Source organism: Hylobates moloch, unplaced genomic scaffold, assembly GCF_009828535.3.
Source record: "Hylobates moloch isolate HMO894 unplaced genomic scaffold, HMol_V3 SCAFFOLD_9, whole genome shotgun sequence".
NCBI lineage: Eukaryota > Metazoa > Chordata > Mammalia > Primates > Hylobatidae > Hylobates > Hylobates moloch.
The window spans coordinates 123,534,380-123,551,978 of record NW_026652284.1 but is presented as its reverse complement, the minus strand read 5'-3'; the positions used below and the strand labels follow the sequence as shown (position 1 = coordinate 123,551,978).

The window sequence follows — 17,599 nt, the reverse complement described above, 5'->3', positions numbered from 1 at the left end:
TATCAGTTTCAATGAACAGAGATGGAGAGTTGAAAATGCAGCCTTTGGGTTCCCTCCTTCTGCAGGCAGTAAGCAGCTAAGAAAGCTGCTTAGCCTCAAATACAGGCTATCGGACATCTAAAAACACAAAGGAGAGAGACCAAAGGCAGAGCCAAAATCTGAGGGAAAAAAAAGGATAATAATGTCACTTCCAGGGAAAATGGGGCCCTAAAAAGACACAGACTCTGCCCCCTTAATGAGGTCCCTTGGCAACATGCTGTTGACTGAGTCACAAAAATACTACAGACTGGGGTCTGCAGTGAGTGAGCCCCCACCTTTCTTTTTCAAACGAGAGAGTTATTGTGCTTATCCTGGCCCTGTCTTAAAATCCTGTGCTGGGGCAGCGGCAGGTATTTTTTCTTTAGCTTATAACCTCAAGAGGCATCTCACACACATCCGGACCAGAGGAGAATCATGAGCTGACGGCCTCTGAGCTGAGACAGCAGCAGGAAGAGACCTCTCGGTGGCTTGAGTCGGGGGTGGCGAGCATATTTCACTTGTGGAAGGAAAGTAAGTCACTGTGGCTCCAGAGTGGACTGTGGGAAATATCGGACGGTCCCAGGACACGCGGCTCTCTCTGCCCAGCCCTGGGGCTCCGTTGTCACGTGGCGATGCCCCTCACCACTTGTTTTCTATGAAACCCCGTTTACAAGATTCCACTTCTTCCTCTTTTTTTTTTAGACGGAGTCTTGCTCTGTCACCAGGCTGGAGTGCAGTGGTGCGATCTTGGCTCACTGCAACCTCCGCCTCCCGGGTTCCAGCGATTCTCCTGCCTCAGCCTCCTGAGTAGCGAGGACTACAGACACGTGCTACCATGCCCAGCTAATTTTTGTATTTTTTAGTAGAGACGGGGTTTCACCATATTGGACAGGCTGGTCTCGAACTCCTGACCTCGTGATCTGCCTGCCTCAGCCTCCCAAAGTGCTGGGATTACAGCACAGTGGCCAGCCCCACTTCTTCCTCTTTCTTGGTTTGCTCCCTTGATTTGGACCTCCTCCTTTAGTAGGCTCCTGAAAACATGTATTATGAAAATGAATTTTTAAAAGTAAGAGTTTGCATATCTGAAAATGTTGTCATACTGTCACACTTCACTGACCACTTGGGTAGGTATAAAATTCTAGGTTGCAAATTATTTTCACTTGTAATTTTCGAAGCATTGTTCTGTCATTTTCTAACTTACAATCTGCCCTTGGGAAGGGATTTATTCCTCAGCCTGTGTGTGTGATCTGCGCTCTCAGATCGTCTCTATGTCCTGGACGTCTCATGTTTCACGTCATGCCTGGATGTAGGTCGTTCCTTCCATCTTTGTGTGAGGTATCGGTAGGTGCTTTTACTCTGGAGATTCACGTTTCTTGGTTCTGGGGGAAAATTATTTCTCTAATAACTTCATTCCTACCATTTTCTGTTTTTGTTTTTCCCCCCTTGGAATTCCTGTTAGTCTTAATCTTTCTATCCTGTCACCCACCTTCTTGTCTTTTCGTTCTTTCAGACAGATTTTTCTCCACTTCCCACCTTCTTGTGAATTTAATTTTGCCCATTACATTTCTATTTCTAAGACATTTTTATTATTTTTAAATTTTTTTTGAGGTGGAGTCTCACTGAGCCTGAGTGACACTCAGGCTGGAGTCAGCGGTGTGATCTCGGCTCAGTGCAGCCTCCGCCTCCCAGGTTGAGTGACGCCCAGGCTGGAGTCAGTGGCGCGATCTCGGCTCAGTGCAGCCTCCGCCTCCCAGGTTCAAGCGATTCTCGTGCTTCAACCTCCCAAGTAGCTGGGATTACAGGCGCAGACCACCACACTTGGCAAATTTTTGTATTATTAATAGAGATGGAGTTTTGTCATGTTGGCCAGGCTGGTCTCCAACTCCTGACTTCAAGTGATCCGCCCGTCTCTGCCTCCCAAAGTGTTGGGATTACAGGGGTGAGCCACTGCGCCCAGCCCATCGTTATTTTTGAGTTTCCTTTTTGAAACAATGTTCTGGGCTTCACACGGCACATGACTGCCTCTCACCTCCAAGGCACCTGAGCTTGCCTTTCGTCCCCTTGGTCGACTCACGCCTCCCTCCTGTCTTTCTTCAAGTGTGTGACTCTGGGTCACGGATTTTCCTCCTAACCTTTATGTGTGTGTGTGTCTGTGTGTATAACAGAGTCTCACTCTGTCACCCAGGCTGGAGAGCAGTGGTGCAATCTTGGCTCACTGCAACCTCCGCCTCCCAGGTTCAAGCCGTTCTCCTGTCTCAGCCTCCCGAGTAGCTGGGATTACAGGCGTGCACCACCACAACCGGCTAATTTTTGTATTTTTAGTAGAGACGGGGTTTCACCATGTTGGCCAGGCTGGTCTCAAACCCCTAACCTCAGGTGATCTGCTCGCCTCGGCCTCCCAAAGTGCTGGGATTACAGGCATGAGCCACTGCACCCAGTCCTAACCTTCACCTGTTAAGCAGCAATTCCATACAGCTTACTGTGGTTAGGGACATATTTAGTTTTGTTTCCACCATCTTAATTTGCCCAGTTTGTTTCTGTTTTTCTTTTTTGAGAGAGGGTCTCACTCTGTTGCCCAGGCTGGAGTGCAATGGCGTGATCTTGGTTCACTGCATCTTCTGCCTCCCAGGTTCAAGGGATTCTCCTGCCTCAGCTGCCCGAGCAGCTGGGATTACAGGTGTGTGCCACCATGCCCAGCTAATTTTGTATTTTTAGTAGAAACAGGGTTTTGCCATGTTGGCCAGGATGGTCTCAAACTCCTGACCTCAGGTGATCCACTGCCTCAGCCTCCCAAAGTGCTGGAATTACAGGCATGAGTCACCGTGCCCAGCCCTATGTTGCCTAGGCTGGTCTTGAACTCCTAGGCTCAAGTGATCCTCCCTCTTAGGCCTCTCAAAGTGTTGGGATTATAGGCATGAACCACTGCACCTGGCCTATTTTTCATTTCCAAAAGTTCTTTAAGAAGTCCTGCCTATTCATGCGTGACAGTATGTATCCTACAGCTTTCTCTTCACTATGACTGCACGACTTCTTTGAACACCTCACACATAACTATCCTCTCACCTGTGTGATGGCAGTTTCAGGAGCTGCATTTCTTTGTGGCTGACAGCGGCTGCCTGCTGTTTCTGGTGGCCCTCAGTCAGCTGACGCTCCTTGTGTGCTTGAGGATCTCTGCAAGCTGAGTGCCTGACTGACGAGCAGGGATGAGGCTAAGCCAGGTAAGCTTCCTTCAGGGAGCAGGTGCTTTGACCGCTACTGGTACCTGGAAGGTCACCTTCAGCTGACCTAAGGATCTTGGCTCAGCATGGGAGACACAGGCTCATCTTCCCACCTCACCACTGGCCCAGGAGTCAGGAGCTCAATTAACTGTGGGGCCACCAAATCCATTCTGAGAGCACCCCTGCCCCTACAGGCTGCACAACCCTAAGCTCATGCATTTTAATGAAATCGGTGCCAAGAGCCCTCAAAGCGACGGTCTTGGAAGCGGCAGCCAGCCCAGGACCCAGAATTGTTCCCAATCAGCCCTTACTCGGGCAGAGAACTGCAGGAGGTGATCACAAGCCACACCCAGACCAGGATGGGTGAATCCTGCAACCGTGCCCCAGGGCTCACGGCCAGTGGGCGGCTCACATTTCCCTCTGTCATCCCAAGAAAAAGCCCACCTCGCTTAATTCATGAGGACAGAGCTTTACTATACGCCCCCAAAAACACTCTCCAAAGAGACACTTCTTTTCTATCTAGGAAATAACATTTTAAAAAATGAAAATATTTTACAGGAAATAACATTTGTACATACTCATAACAGTCTCAGAGAAAACGGTTCCTCTACCCACAGAATGCTTGTGAAATCACGTGTGTGAGCCTTTCCCTCCACACCAAGCAGCTCTCCAACTCTCAGACACCAACGAGATGTCCTACAGTTTAACTCGATTCTGACACTAATTGCCCGGCGCTAGTGCAGAACCCACAGGGTAAGGAGTCAGTCCCACAAGACCACCCCCACTTCAGATGCCAAGTGCAGACGGTGGGCCGCGGGGTCCCCACGACCCCCTTCTCAGGTTCCATAATTTTTTTTTTTTTTGAGATGGAGTCTCACTCTGTCGCTCAGGCTAAAGTACAGTGGCCAGATCTCCGCGCACTGCAACCTCCGCCTCCCGGGTTCAAGTGATTCTCCTGCCCCAGGCTCCCGAGTACAGGCGCACGCCACCAAGTCCAGCTAATTTTTGTATTTTTAGTAGAGACGGGGTTTCACCATGTTGGCCAGGATGGTCTTGATCTCTTGACCGCATGATCCGCCCACCTCGGCCTCCCAAAGTGCTGGGATTACAGGCGGGAGCCACCGTGCCCGGCCAGGTTCCCCAATTTTCTAAGCACACAGAAGTCGAGACCATATGAACCGGCTGCGAAAAGGTGCTGAAATACGTGGATGAACCACTGACCGGCAAGATACGGGGGAGGATGCGAGGCTTCCATGCCCTCTCTGGGCGCCCCCTTCCTAACTGCCCCCCAACCCCGCCTTCACCAACCCGAAGCTCGAGGCCCTCATCTCATGCAGGGTTTTGATGGAGGCCTGGTTCCGGAGGAATGACCGATTCAATCACCGGCCACTACCCCCCAGCAGGAAATGAGACCGTCGCTGCAGCTGAGCGTGGGAGGCGCGGCGTCTCAGCAGTGGGCGGCCGGCACGGGTCAGACCTTTGAGGCCTCCCCGCGTCTGGTAATCGCCTCCCGCGGGCAGCGCTCGCCTTCCCCGAGCCCTGTCTCTCCTGACTGCTCCCCAGCCAAGGCGGATGCAGGCCTGGCGAGGCTTTCGCAGCCCGAGAACCCGGCGCGCAGCCGGCTGTTACTTCCTCACCGCGCACGGGGCGGACAGGAGCCTCCCCCGCCCTCGGCCTTGCACTCACCAGACCGCCGGCATCTCTTCCGCCGCAGCCCTGGCTCACTCGGCGCCATGCACCCGCCGGTGCTGGATGAGGTGGAAGCTCAGGCGGAAGGCGCGGCCGCAGTCGGTGCAGCGGAACGGCTTCTCGCCCGTGTGGAGCCGCTGGTGCCGGAAAAAGCCCGACAGCGCCCGGAACGCGCGCCCGCAGTGGCCGCACTGGTGGGGCTTCTCCCCGGTGTGGATGCGGCGGTGCTCGCGGAGGAAGGAGCTGCGGCTGAAGGCGCGGCCGCAGTCCTGGCAGGCGAAGGGCCGCTCCCCCGTGTGCACCCGCTGGTGCTGGAGGAGGTTGGAGCTCTGGCTGAAGGCCTGGCCGCACTCCCGGCACTCGTACGGGTTCTCCCCGTGGTGGGTCCGCCGGTGCCGGACCACGTTCGAGCTGTGCAGGAAGCGCTTCCCGCACTCGCCGCACGCGTACAGCCTCTCCCCGGTGTGGGTGCGGCGGTGCTTGGCGGCGTCCGACCTCTGGCCGAAGGCCTTGCCGCAGTCGGCGCACGCGTAGGGCTTCTCGCCCGTGTGCACGCGCTGGTGCCGAAGGAGGTTGAAGCTCTGGCTGAAGGCCTTGCCGCACTCGGCGCACGCGTAGGGCCTCTCCCCGCTGTGCGCCCGCTGGTGCCGGACCACGTGCGAGCTGTGGATGAAGGCCTTCCCGCAGTCGCTGCACTCGTAGGGTTTCTCCCCCGAGTGGATGCTCCGGTGCTTTGCCGCGTCGGAGGAGCACTTGAAGCTGCGGCCACAGGCGCTGCACGGGAAAGGCCGCCCCCTCCAGCTGTCCCCGCTCTTCGCCCCGGGGCCTGCGTTCGGAGGGACGTCTGACTCGTGGCCACTCTGTCCTCCAGTTTTCTCAGAAATGACCGGGAGTCGAGGGGATCCTCCGGGCCTCTCTTTGGCTTCCTCGTTTTTACAAAGGCCAAGAGACCCCCGTGCCCGGGGAAGCCCCCCTCTGTGGTCCTCTCCCTCTGGAGCGCCTGCCTCTGGGGCAGGCTCCGTGCTCTGAGCTGCCTGCACCTCGGCTGAGCGGCTGCCACTCGGGGCCTGAGCCAGGAAAGCAGCCTTCACAGCTGAAAAAGAGGCCAGACAGGAACGATTTTAGATGTAAGAGAACGTGAGTCGAGGGTGGCTCTGGCAATTGTGGTGACGATAGAGTGACAGTGATGGTGACGTCAGTGTGCCACAGACACCTTTGATTTTGCCCATTCAGTTCCCGCCTAGCTTTTTTAGTTTTTTCTCCTCCTCTTTCTTAACAACCCCTATGGTTATGAGGTGGGCGAGAATCCTGCACTGCCACTCCAGAAACGGGGCTGTGGGGCTGGGTGTGGTGACTCACACCTGTAATCTCCGCACTTTGGGAGGCTGAGGCAGGAGGACCACTTAAGACTTGGAGTTCGAGACTAGCCTGGCCAACATAGTGAGATCCTGTCTCTTAAAAAAATAGAATTTTAAAAATACACAAGCAGAAACGAGGCTAAATGGGGCTAAAACAGGGCTAAACCTCTAGCCTCGGTCCACCCAGTCCTGGGAGGGGAGGGGACAGAAACGCAGGCTCTGGGCACTGCCTTACTCTGCGGGGGCAGCTGGGAAAGCAAAGGAGGCTGGAGACAGCTGGCAGCAAGCCAGGACGGGAGCGAGGCAGATGCAGCACGAGGCCTGGGGACAGTGGCACCCAACAGAGCCCATGGCCCAGCTCTGCCTTCTGTCTGTCCGTCCTTCCTTTCTTTTTTGTGAGCCAGGGTCTTGCTCTATCACCCAGGCTGGAGTGCAGTGGTGCCATCATGGCTCACTGCAGCCTCAGGGCTCGTGATCCTCCCTCCGCCTCCCAAGTAGGTGGTGGACCTCCAGATGAGCACCACCACACCAGGCTATTTTAAAAATGTTTTGTAGAGACAGCGTGTCAATGTGTTGCCGAGGCTGGTCTTGAACTCCTGGGCTCAACCCTCCTCCCACCTTGGCCTCCTAAAGTGCTGGGATTACAGGTGTGAGCCACCACACCCAGCCATGGCCCCAGCTCACTCCTTTTACCTTGGACTCCCTGAGACAATGTGGCCTCCTTAACAACTGCCCCCAAACACCAAACTCTAAGGGCTTCTGTTACGTGCAAACAGGAGCGTCCTCACTCAGACAGAAATCCGGAACAAGAGGCTGGTCGCGGTGGCTCACGCCTGTAATCCCAGCATTTGGGAGGCTGAGGTGAGCAGATGACGAGGTCAAGAGATCAAGATTAGGTGAAACCCCGTCTCTAATAAAAATACAAAAATTAGCCGGGTGTGGTGGCGCACACCTGTAGTCCCAGCTACTTGAGAGGCTGAGGCAGAAGAATCGCTTGAATCCAGGAGGTGGAGGTTGCAGTGAGCTCGCGCCACTGCACTCCAGCCTGGTGACAGAGCAAGACTTTGTCTAAAAAAAAAAAAAAAAAGAAAAAAGTCTGGACCAAGAGCTGGAAGCAGCAACCCATGTGGGCTGGGCGGTGGCACGGGCCAGGCTGAACAGCCCCATCCAGCCTGCGTTATCAATGGCCCTTGTCTGGCAGTCAAGCCACTGGTTAGATTTGGTTCCACTGGCTCACAGGGACAGACTACGTGGCCATTTAGAAAAAAGGCTTAAGGGGTAGGGGTGAAACCCTGGGATGTGAGAAAGCTGGCAACTGAGCTTGGCCTGCATAGGAGGCAGGAGGGCTCAGCCAGGAGCAGCAGCAGGAGGAGGGGGGCCGCCGAGGCCAGCACAGCAACTGAGCGGGACTTCTCTGCCTGTAGGCGGTCCGCTGTGGCAGTGGAAGAGAAGCGGCTGAGTCCCGGCTGCACCTCTCAAGAATGTGGAGGGTGCAGATGTGATGGAAACTCCTGTGGAGGTGGGGGTGGGGCAGGAATGTTCCAGGGCAGATGACAGCAGGCTGCTGTCAACAGTCCCCACCTCTCTCTGCCCTTGCAGACCCATGACACTGAGCAGCCAGGGGGCGGGAGAGGCTCAGGGTGGCGCGCAGAACAGAAGCCCCTTGGCAGAGGCCCAGCCCTGGTCTTGTGGTTTGCAGACTTGGAAGTTCAAGAACTGACTCGAAGGTATTGCTTATGAGGAAAAAGAACCAAAACTACAATGAGAAGGGGCCACATACATGGTGGAGCTCTACTGGGTCCAGCCCGCAGGCCCTGAGGACGCCTTTCCAGTGGAGGCAATCCCAGACTCCACAGCAGGGCCTGCACTGCCCACCCCACCTCCCCGGCTGTTGCTGTGACACACTCTCAGCGTGGCCCCAAAACATAAAGCAGTGTTCTCATGGGGGCGATTCTGTCCTGAGGGCACATTTGACAATGTGTGGAGATGTTTTGGGTTGTCACAACTGGGAGGGGGCCCTACTGACACCAAGTGGGCAGAGGCAAGGGTGCTGCCGAACGTCCCACAACGCACAGGATGGCCCCTCAACAAGACTCATCCATTCCAAAACAGCCACAGTGCCAAGCTTGAGAAGCACTGAGAGAGAGACCTTCCCACAGGCAGAGCTTGGGGCTGCCAGACTTTCTAACCAAAAGCTCTCAGTTCACTGGCAAAGACAGTCACCAAACAGATGCCTAGGAGATCTGATGGGCCTGTGTTGACCTCGCTCCCTCACCTTGCACCCGAGGACACAGCATATGCTCTGCGTCAGTGACTGAGACATGGTGTTTTTCCTGTATTCCTGTTCAATTCCTGACCTGGAACTCTGGGCCTGACTGTGGACGTGTCCCCTTACCTGCAAGGGACTCCATCAGGGTACTGCTCTCCTTAGCACCTGCGGGCTCTCCTCCTGGCTCCACCTTGCAGAACACCAGCAGTCGGAACAATTTCTGCTTAGGTAAAAGAAAAGGAAAATAAATCACAGCCAGGGCTAGGTACAGGGGCCAGGGGCAATGAGGTCAGAATGCCTTCAGGAGACGGTCAGAATAGGCCCTGTGGGAGCTGCATCACCCAGCTGGGCCCACTCCTGTCACTAGCAATCAAGGTCCTGGCTCAACAGACACTCCCAGAAGCGGGTGTTCTGTTCTGTGGGATGCCCGGGAACTCCGGTCCAGGCTCTGCAGGTCCCCCTCGACCCAGGGCTGACGCAGAGCACAGGTGGGCGTGGCCAGTTTCCTAGCTTCATGCTGAGCAAGCCCGTGTCCTCCAGCAGTCTTCAAATATCTAGAGAAATTCCCATGGGTTTTAAAATTTTCTTGGTAGTTACAAGGATTTGAATATAAAAATGTTAAACCAGAAGAAAAAAACAAATTATTTGAATGGTAAAGTTTTGGACTGAGGAATGATTTTTCTAAGCCTGACATCAGATGTCTGACAAATTTAACTACATAAAAAAATTTAATGTAAAAAAACCAAAAACCAAAAAGGGAGGAATACGTGCAATGCAAAGATTCATCCCTATCTGATAAAGACCTCTATATATTAATGAGAAAGGAAGGAAAATTGGCAAAGATCATGAATAGGTAACTCACAAAGAAGAAAAACCAGTAGGCAATACATTTTTTTAGGTCTCACCTCAAGTGCAATTAAGAAATGTAATTTGGCTGGGTGCTGTGGTTCACAGTTGTAATCCTAGCACTTCAAGAGGCTCAGGATGGAGGACTGACTGAGTACAGGAGTTCCTGACCAGCCTGGGCAACATAGTGAGACCCCGTCTCTACCAAAAATCAAAAAATTAGCCAGGTGTGATGGTAGGCGTCTGTAGTCCCAGCTACTAGGGAGGCTGAGGTGGGAGGATTGCCTGAGCCCGGGAGGTCTAGGCTGGGGTGAACTGAGATTTCGCCACTGCACTCCAGCTGGGCGTTGGAGTGAGACCTTGTCTTAAAAAAATGAGTAAATAAAAAGTGATTAATTAGTAAATTTAATTTAAGCCGCCTGTAATCCCCGCCTGCCAGGGAGGCTGAGCTGGAGGATCGCTTAGTTCAGGAGTAGGAGGCCAGCCTGGGACACATAGCGAGACCCCGCCTCTTTTACAAAAAGGTAATTTAAAGTGCAATTTTTTAGTCTGGAAGCAGATTTTTGGAAGTACCTTACCGGCAAGAATTAGGGAACAGGCCCTCCTGTTCACAGCTGGGAAGAAGCTGGATGAGCTGGGCCGTTGGGAAATTTGACAGCTTACAAAGGCCTGAAGACGCGCAGCGGGGACTCAGCTCGCAGGAAGCCCCGCAGGTGTCGGCACCCCGGGGACGCACCTGTATGTAGGACCGCCTCCCCCACGCCGCGCCCGAGAGCGGCTGGGGCCTGCACTGCAAGGGGAGGGCGGGACGCGCGGGCCAGGGCGGCGTTGACAGTCCCGTTCTCTCGGCCGTGCCCTCAGTCCTCCCGAATTGACGCCCCAGCAAGAGAAGCCGGGGCTGCAGAGTCCAGAGCAGCTGGACTGCACCCGCTACGGTCCCCGCCCCGTCGTGCGCCGGAAACGCCACAGTCCCCACCCCTGGCCCGCCCCCTCGGCACTTCCGGCGACGCTCTGGGCAGCGGGAGGACAGCGCACTCGGCGGCGGGAGAGCGGAAAGGCCCAGCGGCCGCGCCTTCAGCTCCGCGGTTGCCTGCAGGCGCCGGCCGAGTCCTTCCTGCCGGGCAGGAAGCCTCGCCTCGTGGGGGGCAAGGTCGAGCCGTTGGCGCGCCGGGATCCGGCTCCAGCCAACTGAGGACCGGGCCCGGGCACCCGCAGGACGTGTCAGGAGGTGTCGAAGGCCCGCTGTGGGGAGACCATGCGCGTTCCCTTCCGTTCCCCGCGGCGCCCCGCGCTTGTCCCGGGTCCTCCGCTCGGATCCCGGGCCCCTCCAGGCCTCCGGGGCTGTGGCAGCACGCGGGTCCCGAGCGTGGGCTTCCTTTGGGGCCGAGAGCTTGGAGCGCCCCAGGAGCTGCCCCCGCCTCCCTGCAGGACGCCGCCCTCGCGTCTCCCTTGCAGAGAAGCCCTTGCTGCCCGCCTCTCGCATGCTCTGGGCTCTTTCTCACCAGGGACCGAGCTCTCTCATTCATTCAGCCTTCCCCGGGCAAGATGCACCTCCTGTCCAAGTCTCTCGCCCTGCCGCCTGCCGCTGACCGAAGGTCACCCATCTCCAGCTGGAATGCTGCAAAAGTGACTCTTTTCATCATGGGTGTAAAGTGTACAGCTGCAATGTGGACTTGTTCCCTCTCACAACGACTAGACAGACCCTCTCTGGGGAGAAAAGAAAGGCTGAAGAGCCGATCCCCATGAAAGAACCCTAAGAAGACAGCAACAGAGGGCCAGACGCGCCCCTGGAACTGGACCCTGGACTGGCGCGGGGGGGCCACGGCCTTGGGAGCCCAGGTCCCTGCCCGCGCCTCCGACAGTCCCGCGCCGCCGCCACCGGGCTTCTGTCTCTGGGCCTCCACATCTCGTGCCTGGAACCGCGTTCATTTCGCACTGCACCAGTAAACACCTGAACACTCCCACCACATGCTGCACGTTTATTTGTAACAAATTAGAAGCTGTTGTAAAAGATAAAAATTAAAACACTTAGACCGGTGGGTGCAGAGGCTCATGAATGTAATCCCAGCACTTCGGGAGGCCAAGGCAGGAGGATTGTTTGAGTCCAGGAGTTTCAGACCAGCCTGAGCAACATAGTTAGACCCCTGTCGACTAAAAAATTTTTTTAAAACTTAGCCAGGTGTGGCAACCGGTCCCTGTGGTCCCAGCTACTCGGGAGGCTGAGGCGGGGGGATCACTTGAGCTTGGGAGGCGGAGGCTGCAGTGAGCCGAGATTGGCACTGCACTCCAGCCTGGGTGACAGAGATTCTGTGGCAAAACAACAACACCACACACCACACACACACACATCTAAAAGAGATGATGTAGAAGTACAAATAAGCATTTCCCTCTGCGTCCCGGTGGAACGTCGTGGGTCTTCTGAAGACCCTCTCCTGCCCTGCAGGCTCTGGTACTCCAAGCACGCGAGCCTGCGCAGGAGGCGCTTCGGTCACTGGAGCTCCCCACTTCCTCCTAGACACAGTACTGGCTCTTTATGCCGGGCGGAGGCTCTTCGCGACGGGGCCCACCTGCCTCTGCATGCCCACTGCTGCCGTGCCAGAAGCCACTGCCGTCTCCTCGCCCCTTTCCAAATGCACCCTGCCTCAGGCCCGCGTCATGCTGTTCCCTGTGCCGCTTTTGCCCTTCCCCTCACTGCCCCCCCAACCAGAACCAGGAAGGTGTAGGGACCAGCCCCACAGGGTCGGTGGGTCTCTCCCTGTGTGCGGCGACGAGAGAGTATAGAAATAAAGACACAAGACAAAGAGATAAAAGGCAGCTGGGCCCGGGGGACCACTACCACCAATGCGCGGAGACTGGTAGTGGCCCCTAATGTCTGGCTTCGCTGTTATTTATTGGATACAAAGCAAAAGGGGCAGGGTAAAGAATGTGAGTCTTCTCCAATGATAGGTCAGGTCACGTGGGTCACGTGTCCACTGGACAGGGGGCCCTTCCCTGCCTGGCAGCCGAGGCAGAGAGAGAGAGAGAAGACAAGGAGAAAGACAGCTTACGCCATTATTTCTACATATCAGAGACTTTTAGTACTTTCACTAATTTACTACTGCTATCTAGAAAGCAGAGCCAGGTGTACAGGATGGAACATGAAGGTGGACTAGGAGCGTGACCACTGAAGCACAGCATCACAGGGAGACGGTTAGGCCTCCGGATAACTGAGGGAAAGCCTGACTGGTGTCAGGCCCTTCACAAGAGGTGGAGGAGCAGAGTCTTCTCTAAACTCCCCGGGGGAAAAGGAGACTCCCTTTCCCGGTCTACTAAGTAGCGGGTGTTGTTCCTTGACACATTTTGCTACCGCTAGACCACGGTCCGCCTGGCAACGGGCGTCTTCCCAGATGCTGGCGTCACCACTAGACCAAGGAGCCCTCTGGTGGCCCTGTCTGGGCATAACAGAAGGCTCGCACTCTTGTCTTCTGGTCACTCCTCACTATGTCCCCTCAGCTCCTATCTCTGTATGGCCTGGTTTATCCTAGGTTTTGATTATAGAGCAGGGATTATTATAATATTGGGATAAAGAGTAATTACTACCAACTAATGATTAATGATATTCATATATAATCATATCTAAGATCTATATCTGGTATGACTATTCTTGTTTTATATTTTATTATACTGGAACAACTCGTGTCCTCGGTCTCTTGCCTCGGTGCCTGGGTGGCTTGCCGCCTACAGGAAGGTGGTGCCCCCTTTCCAGGCCCAACTGAAAAAAATAGTACGATGAAGAAATTACCAAAGGCACCCCTGAAAAACAAAGAGAGCTTGGCCAGGCGCAGTGGCTCATGCCTGTAATCCCAGCACGTATAGTAGGCCGAGGCAGGTGGATCACCTGAGGTCAGGGGTTTGAGACCAGCCTGGCCAACATGGTGAAATCTCGTCTCTATTAAAAATACAAAAATTAGCCGGGAGTGGTGGTGTGCGCATGTAATCCCAGGTACTCGGGAGGCTGAGGCAGGAGAATCGCTTGAACCCAGGAGGTGGAGATTGCGGTGAGCTAAGATCACGCCATTGCACTCCAGCTTGGGTGACAGAGTGAGACCCTGTCTCAAAACAAACCAATCAAACAAAACAAACAAAAACAAACAAACAAGACCTCAGAGAAAGAGGACCGTTATTCAAAGAAGAGGCCGTGGGTCAACTGAAGCAAGTGGCCACGGAGCCAGGACACAGGTGACACGGAAAGGAAGGACTCCCAGTCTCCTGGCAGAAGGAGCAGGGGAGGCAGAGACCTCTGAGTTACCCCTGGAAGCCGAGGGCCTGACCCCCACAGCCGCAGGATGGAAATCCTGCCACAGCCCGCATGGTCAGGGAACGACCTCAAGCTCCACAGGAGATCGGAACCCAGGACAGCTTAATGGCAGCCCCAGGAGACCCTGGCAGAGACCTCAGCCAAGCTGTGCCTGGCTCCCACGTGGCAGGATCTGTGAAGTAACGGATGGGTTTTTGGTGAGCAGGTTCCAGGTGACACACACCAGTGGCCCTAAGAGGAGAAAACGCAAGGGTGGTAGGAAGTGGTGGGAGCACCAAGACCTAGCGGCCAGCACTGACTGGTACCTCGGTGCTGTGCAGTCAAGGAGAACTGGCCCAGGACATTCACTCCTGCTGCACTGGGCACCAGGGACACCCCCGATGATGGACAGAGCACCACGGGGGCTGCCCTGGGAGCTCACGAAAGAGAAGGGAGAAACACAGAGGCACAGCGGGCACCGCCTGCCAGGTGCCAGAAAGCAGCGTGTGGAGGCCTCATTAGAAGCAGAGACCAGGGAGCAGTGACTCAAACAGCACTGCCAGTGGGTCCTGAAGTGTGAGCAGGAGTTTGGGAAGGGCACTGAGGTGGGGAGGCCGCTTGGCTCTCAGGGAACCCAGCCTTGTCACACGGATGCTGGGCTTCCTACGCTGGGGCCCTTGTAGCCACTAGGGTGTTCTAACTCAGAAAAGACACCACAGGCTTGGGATTGGAAAAGGGCATGAGAAGCAGACAACCCCAGCAATAAAAATGGGGTCAAAGCAAACACTCAGAATGGGAAACCACACGCCGGCGCGGACGGGGCCAACAGACACACGGAACCACCCGGAGTGACCTCTAGCACATCGTGCGGAGCAAAAGGAGTGCCAGGAAGGCGGGCGGACGAATCCATCCCTGAGAGGCCCGATGGCAGACAGGGCCCTCCAGAAGCTAGAATACCCATCAGCTTGGGGAGGGGAAGGGAAGGGGAGGAGAAGCTCTGGAAAGTTCCATGCTGTGACCTGGGTGGATTAGCAAGAGTGTAAACATGTAAACAGTCAAGCCGAGTGCTTAAGATTTGGGCATTTTCGCTATGTACATTATACCCTAATTCAAAAAAATAACAACACCATATCCCAGGAAAACTTAATATAAAATATTGACACCAGCACAGATCTTGGTGAAGCTATTCAAGGTTATGGATGAGGAAAGAATGACCAAGGCATCCAGGCAGAAGAGGCAAGTTTCAGAGAAAGGGCAGAGGCCACGGGCTTCCCAGTGGTGCAGGCTCAGCACAGTCCTGCAAGGAAAAACCTAAAACCCAACCACATGCCCCAAGCCCTTGCTATTCGCCATGCCCTCCGTCGAGTGTAATGGCTACAGAGAGCATTCTAGAGCTTTCAGGAGCTCAACATGCAGCCCCTCTTGCTTGCCCCCGTGGAGCCCTCTCCCCAGGTGGGAGCTGGGCTCAGGGTCCTGCTGGATGGGCACATGGACCGAGGTCCTGCGAAGCCGCCTGCTCCCACTTGCATCCTGCCTGTTACTCTCGTCACCCAGACGCTGTTCACCCAGGCTCTGCAGCAGGCGCTGGGCTGGACGCTCTGCCGTGTAAACGAGGGGATTTCCCATCCCACGGGCTGCTTGAGGAGCAGCAGCCGCACAGAATGGCCACACACAGAGTGCAGGGCGGCAGGACGGGAAGGCCCAGCCTGGAGTCAGGCACACGAGTGCCGCAGTGGTGGCATGATTTTGCCCACCTGAGACTCAAGGACTGGGGGTTCCCGGCTCATGTATACACATGTCTGGACACCTGTCCCTCCTCCTCCACCCACGCTGAGGGGAACTGCTTGGCTCCTCTGGGTGGGGACCATATCTTTCCGCCTCAACGTACCTGGGGCCCGGCATGCTGCGTTGAATTTTGGAGTGGATGAGGAGTGAGGGTGTGACAGGGCGGCTGGAGCTGTCCAACTGCTGAAACTGCTGCAGGTGCCACAGCGGCCGGCTCCCGGAAAGCGTCCTCCTGCCTCTGAGACCGTAGCGCAGGACGGTGCGAGTGCACCTCCGCAAGGCCTGACGCCGCTGCTCCACTTCCTCTCCCCACGATGGGGACACACTTGGCGACAGTTCCAACTGGGGTAAAAGACCCACCAAAAGGTCGCTGGCATGGGCACTCCAGGGACACGAAAGTGGAGTCTGGGAGACCCTGCAAACACCTCGACTTGTGCGGGGAGCATGCCTCCCCGAAATGCTCGTCCACTTCTGGTTACAGCAATCTTTGAGGGCACGGAGGATGGCCAGCAGGAGGCACTGTGGAGCAAGCACGTGGGCCTCGGAATCCAAGTCTGGGTTCAAATCCGGACTGTGGGACGTCCTCACAAAGTCTCGATTTCCTCCTGTAAATGAGGGATGCTGGCGCCCCTCTCGCTGTGGGGGAATAGGGCTTCCAGCACTGCTCCCAGCAGATCTCAGACCTCAGGACGCAAAGCTTATTTTAGGGACAAGTTAACCATGAAGTCTATTTAGTGTAACAGCAAGAGCTGCTAAAAACGTGCACAGACGTTCCTTGTACAGCCTGAGTATCCCTTATCCAAAATGCCTGGGACCAGAAGTGTTTTGGCGGCCGGGCACGGTGGCTCACGCCTGTAATCCCAGCACTTTGGGAGGCAGAGGCGGGCGGATCACGAGGTCAGGGGATCGAGACCATCCTGGCTGACACGGTGAAGCCCCGTGTCTACTAAAAATACAAAAAAAATTAGCTGGGCGTGGTGGCGGGCGCCTGTAGTCCCAGCTACTCTGGAGGCTGAGGCAGGAGAATGGCGTGAATCCAGGAGGCGGAGCTTGCGGTGAGCCAAGATCGCGCCACTGCACTCCAAAAAAAAAAAAAAAAAGCTTTGGCTTTTTTTGGGAATATTTGTACCATAGTTAGCAGGTGAGCCTGCCAAATTCCCACATCCGAAATCTGAAGTGTTCCAGCGAGTATTTCCTTTGTGCGGCATGTCGGCTGCTCAAAAGTTTTGAATTGGGGGTGTTTGGATTTGGGATACTCAGCCCTTAGTGCTAAGGAGAAAATTTCTGTCTCTTCTATTTTTCCTACACTTCCCAAATTTCTTTAAAGAGTATGAATAAATGCTATTGGGGAAAAAGAAATCTGTTTAAAACCTGTGATCTTTAAAGACTTGACCCGCGATCCCGCGTTTGGGGCACGGCCTAGGCCCAGTGAGCCGAGCCCAGCCCGAGTCGGAAGCGCGGCCCCGCCCCCGCAAGCCCCGCCCCGTGCCCAGGGCATTTCCGGGCGCTCTAGGCAGCTCGGAGGACCCGTTCGGAGGACCGGCGGGGGACCCCGGGCGAACCCAAGGGTGGCGGGCCGGGGGCAGGCGCGTGCCTGGCATTGCTCGCGCGGCTGGGGGTCGTGGCGGTGGGGCCTCTCTGGGAGGGGTCGCGAGGCTGTGAACCAGCACGGGGCTGCGTTGTGGAGAGAGAGATGGGGCGTCATGGAGGCAGGGGGCGCCGGGCAGGGCGCGGCTGCCAGAGGCCCAGAGGCCGAGCTGGGCCCTCCAGGTCGGAGGTGCAGGACCTGATTCTGACCCAAGCAGGGGCGTCCCACGGCTCGAGCTGCCCGTCCAGGTAGTGTCTGAGGAGGGCCTGGGCAGCGGCCTGTGCAGAGGGCTTGGAGGAGAACAGATTCCCAAACCTGGCCCATGATCAATGTATTTGGGTATTTGAACTAAATCCAGATTCCCTGGCTTCCCCTGAGGCCTGCTGAATCCCTTGGGGTGGGGCCTGGGAATCCGCGTTTTCCAGCGGGCTTCTCAGGTAGTTGGATGGTCCCTGAGTGGGTTCCCACGACCCCATGAAACGCAGGGCAAAGCGGCCTGGTGAGCGGCCAATAGTCCACAGGAAGTGAATGTGATCAGAGCGAGACCTGCAT

The 17,599-nt window shown here is 55.7% G+C and overlaps 1 protein-coding gene across 1 annotated transcript; it reads right to left on the bottom strand.

Moving 5' to 3' along the window:
- Positions 1–994: 994 nt before the first annotated feature.
- Positions 995–16,667, bottom strand: ZNF696 (zinc finger protein 696). The gene is made up of 4 exons (XM_032760940.2): positions 16,589–16,667; positions 15,563–15,930; positions 8,679–8,772; positions 995–6,018 (listed from the first exon to the last, which is right to left on the bottom strand). The coding sequence occupies exons 1-4, from the start codon at positions 16,665–16,667 to the stop codon at positions 4,958–4,960; spliced, it is 1,602 nt and encodes a 533-aa protein (XP_032616831.2). The 3' UTR covers positions 995–4,957.
- Between the last annotated feature and the right edge of the window lie 932 nt (positions 16,668–17,599).

Bases quoted from the DNA above. Each gene is read 5' to 3' on its own strand.
- ZNF696 (XM_032760940.2), bottom strand. From the start codon at position 16,667: ATGCCGCACAAAGGAAATACTCGCTGGAACACTTCAGATTTCGGATGT. The intron at 15,931-16,588 runs GTACAAATATTC...TGCTGTAACCAG, and splicing joins AGGCTCACCTGCTAACTATG to AAGTGGACGAGCATTTCGGG. The intron at 6,019-8,678 runs GTAAGGGGACAC...CCTCTTTTTCAG, and splicing joins CCTGATGGAGTCCCTTGCAG to CTGTGAAGGCTGCTTTCCTG.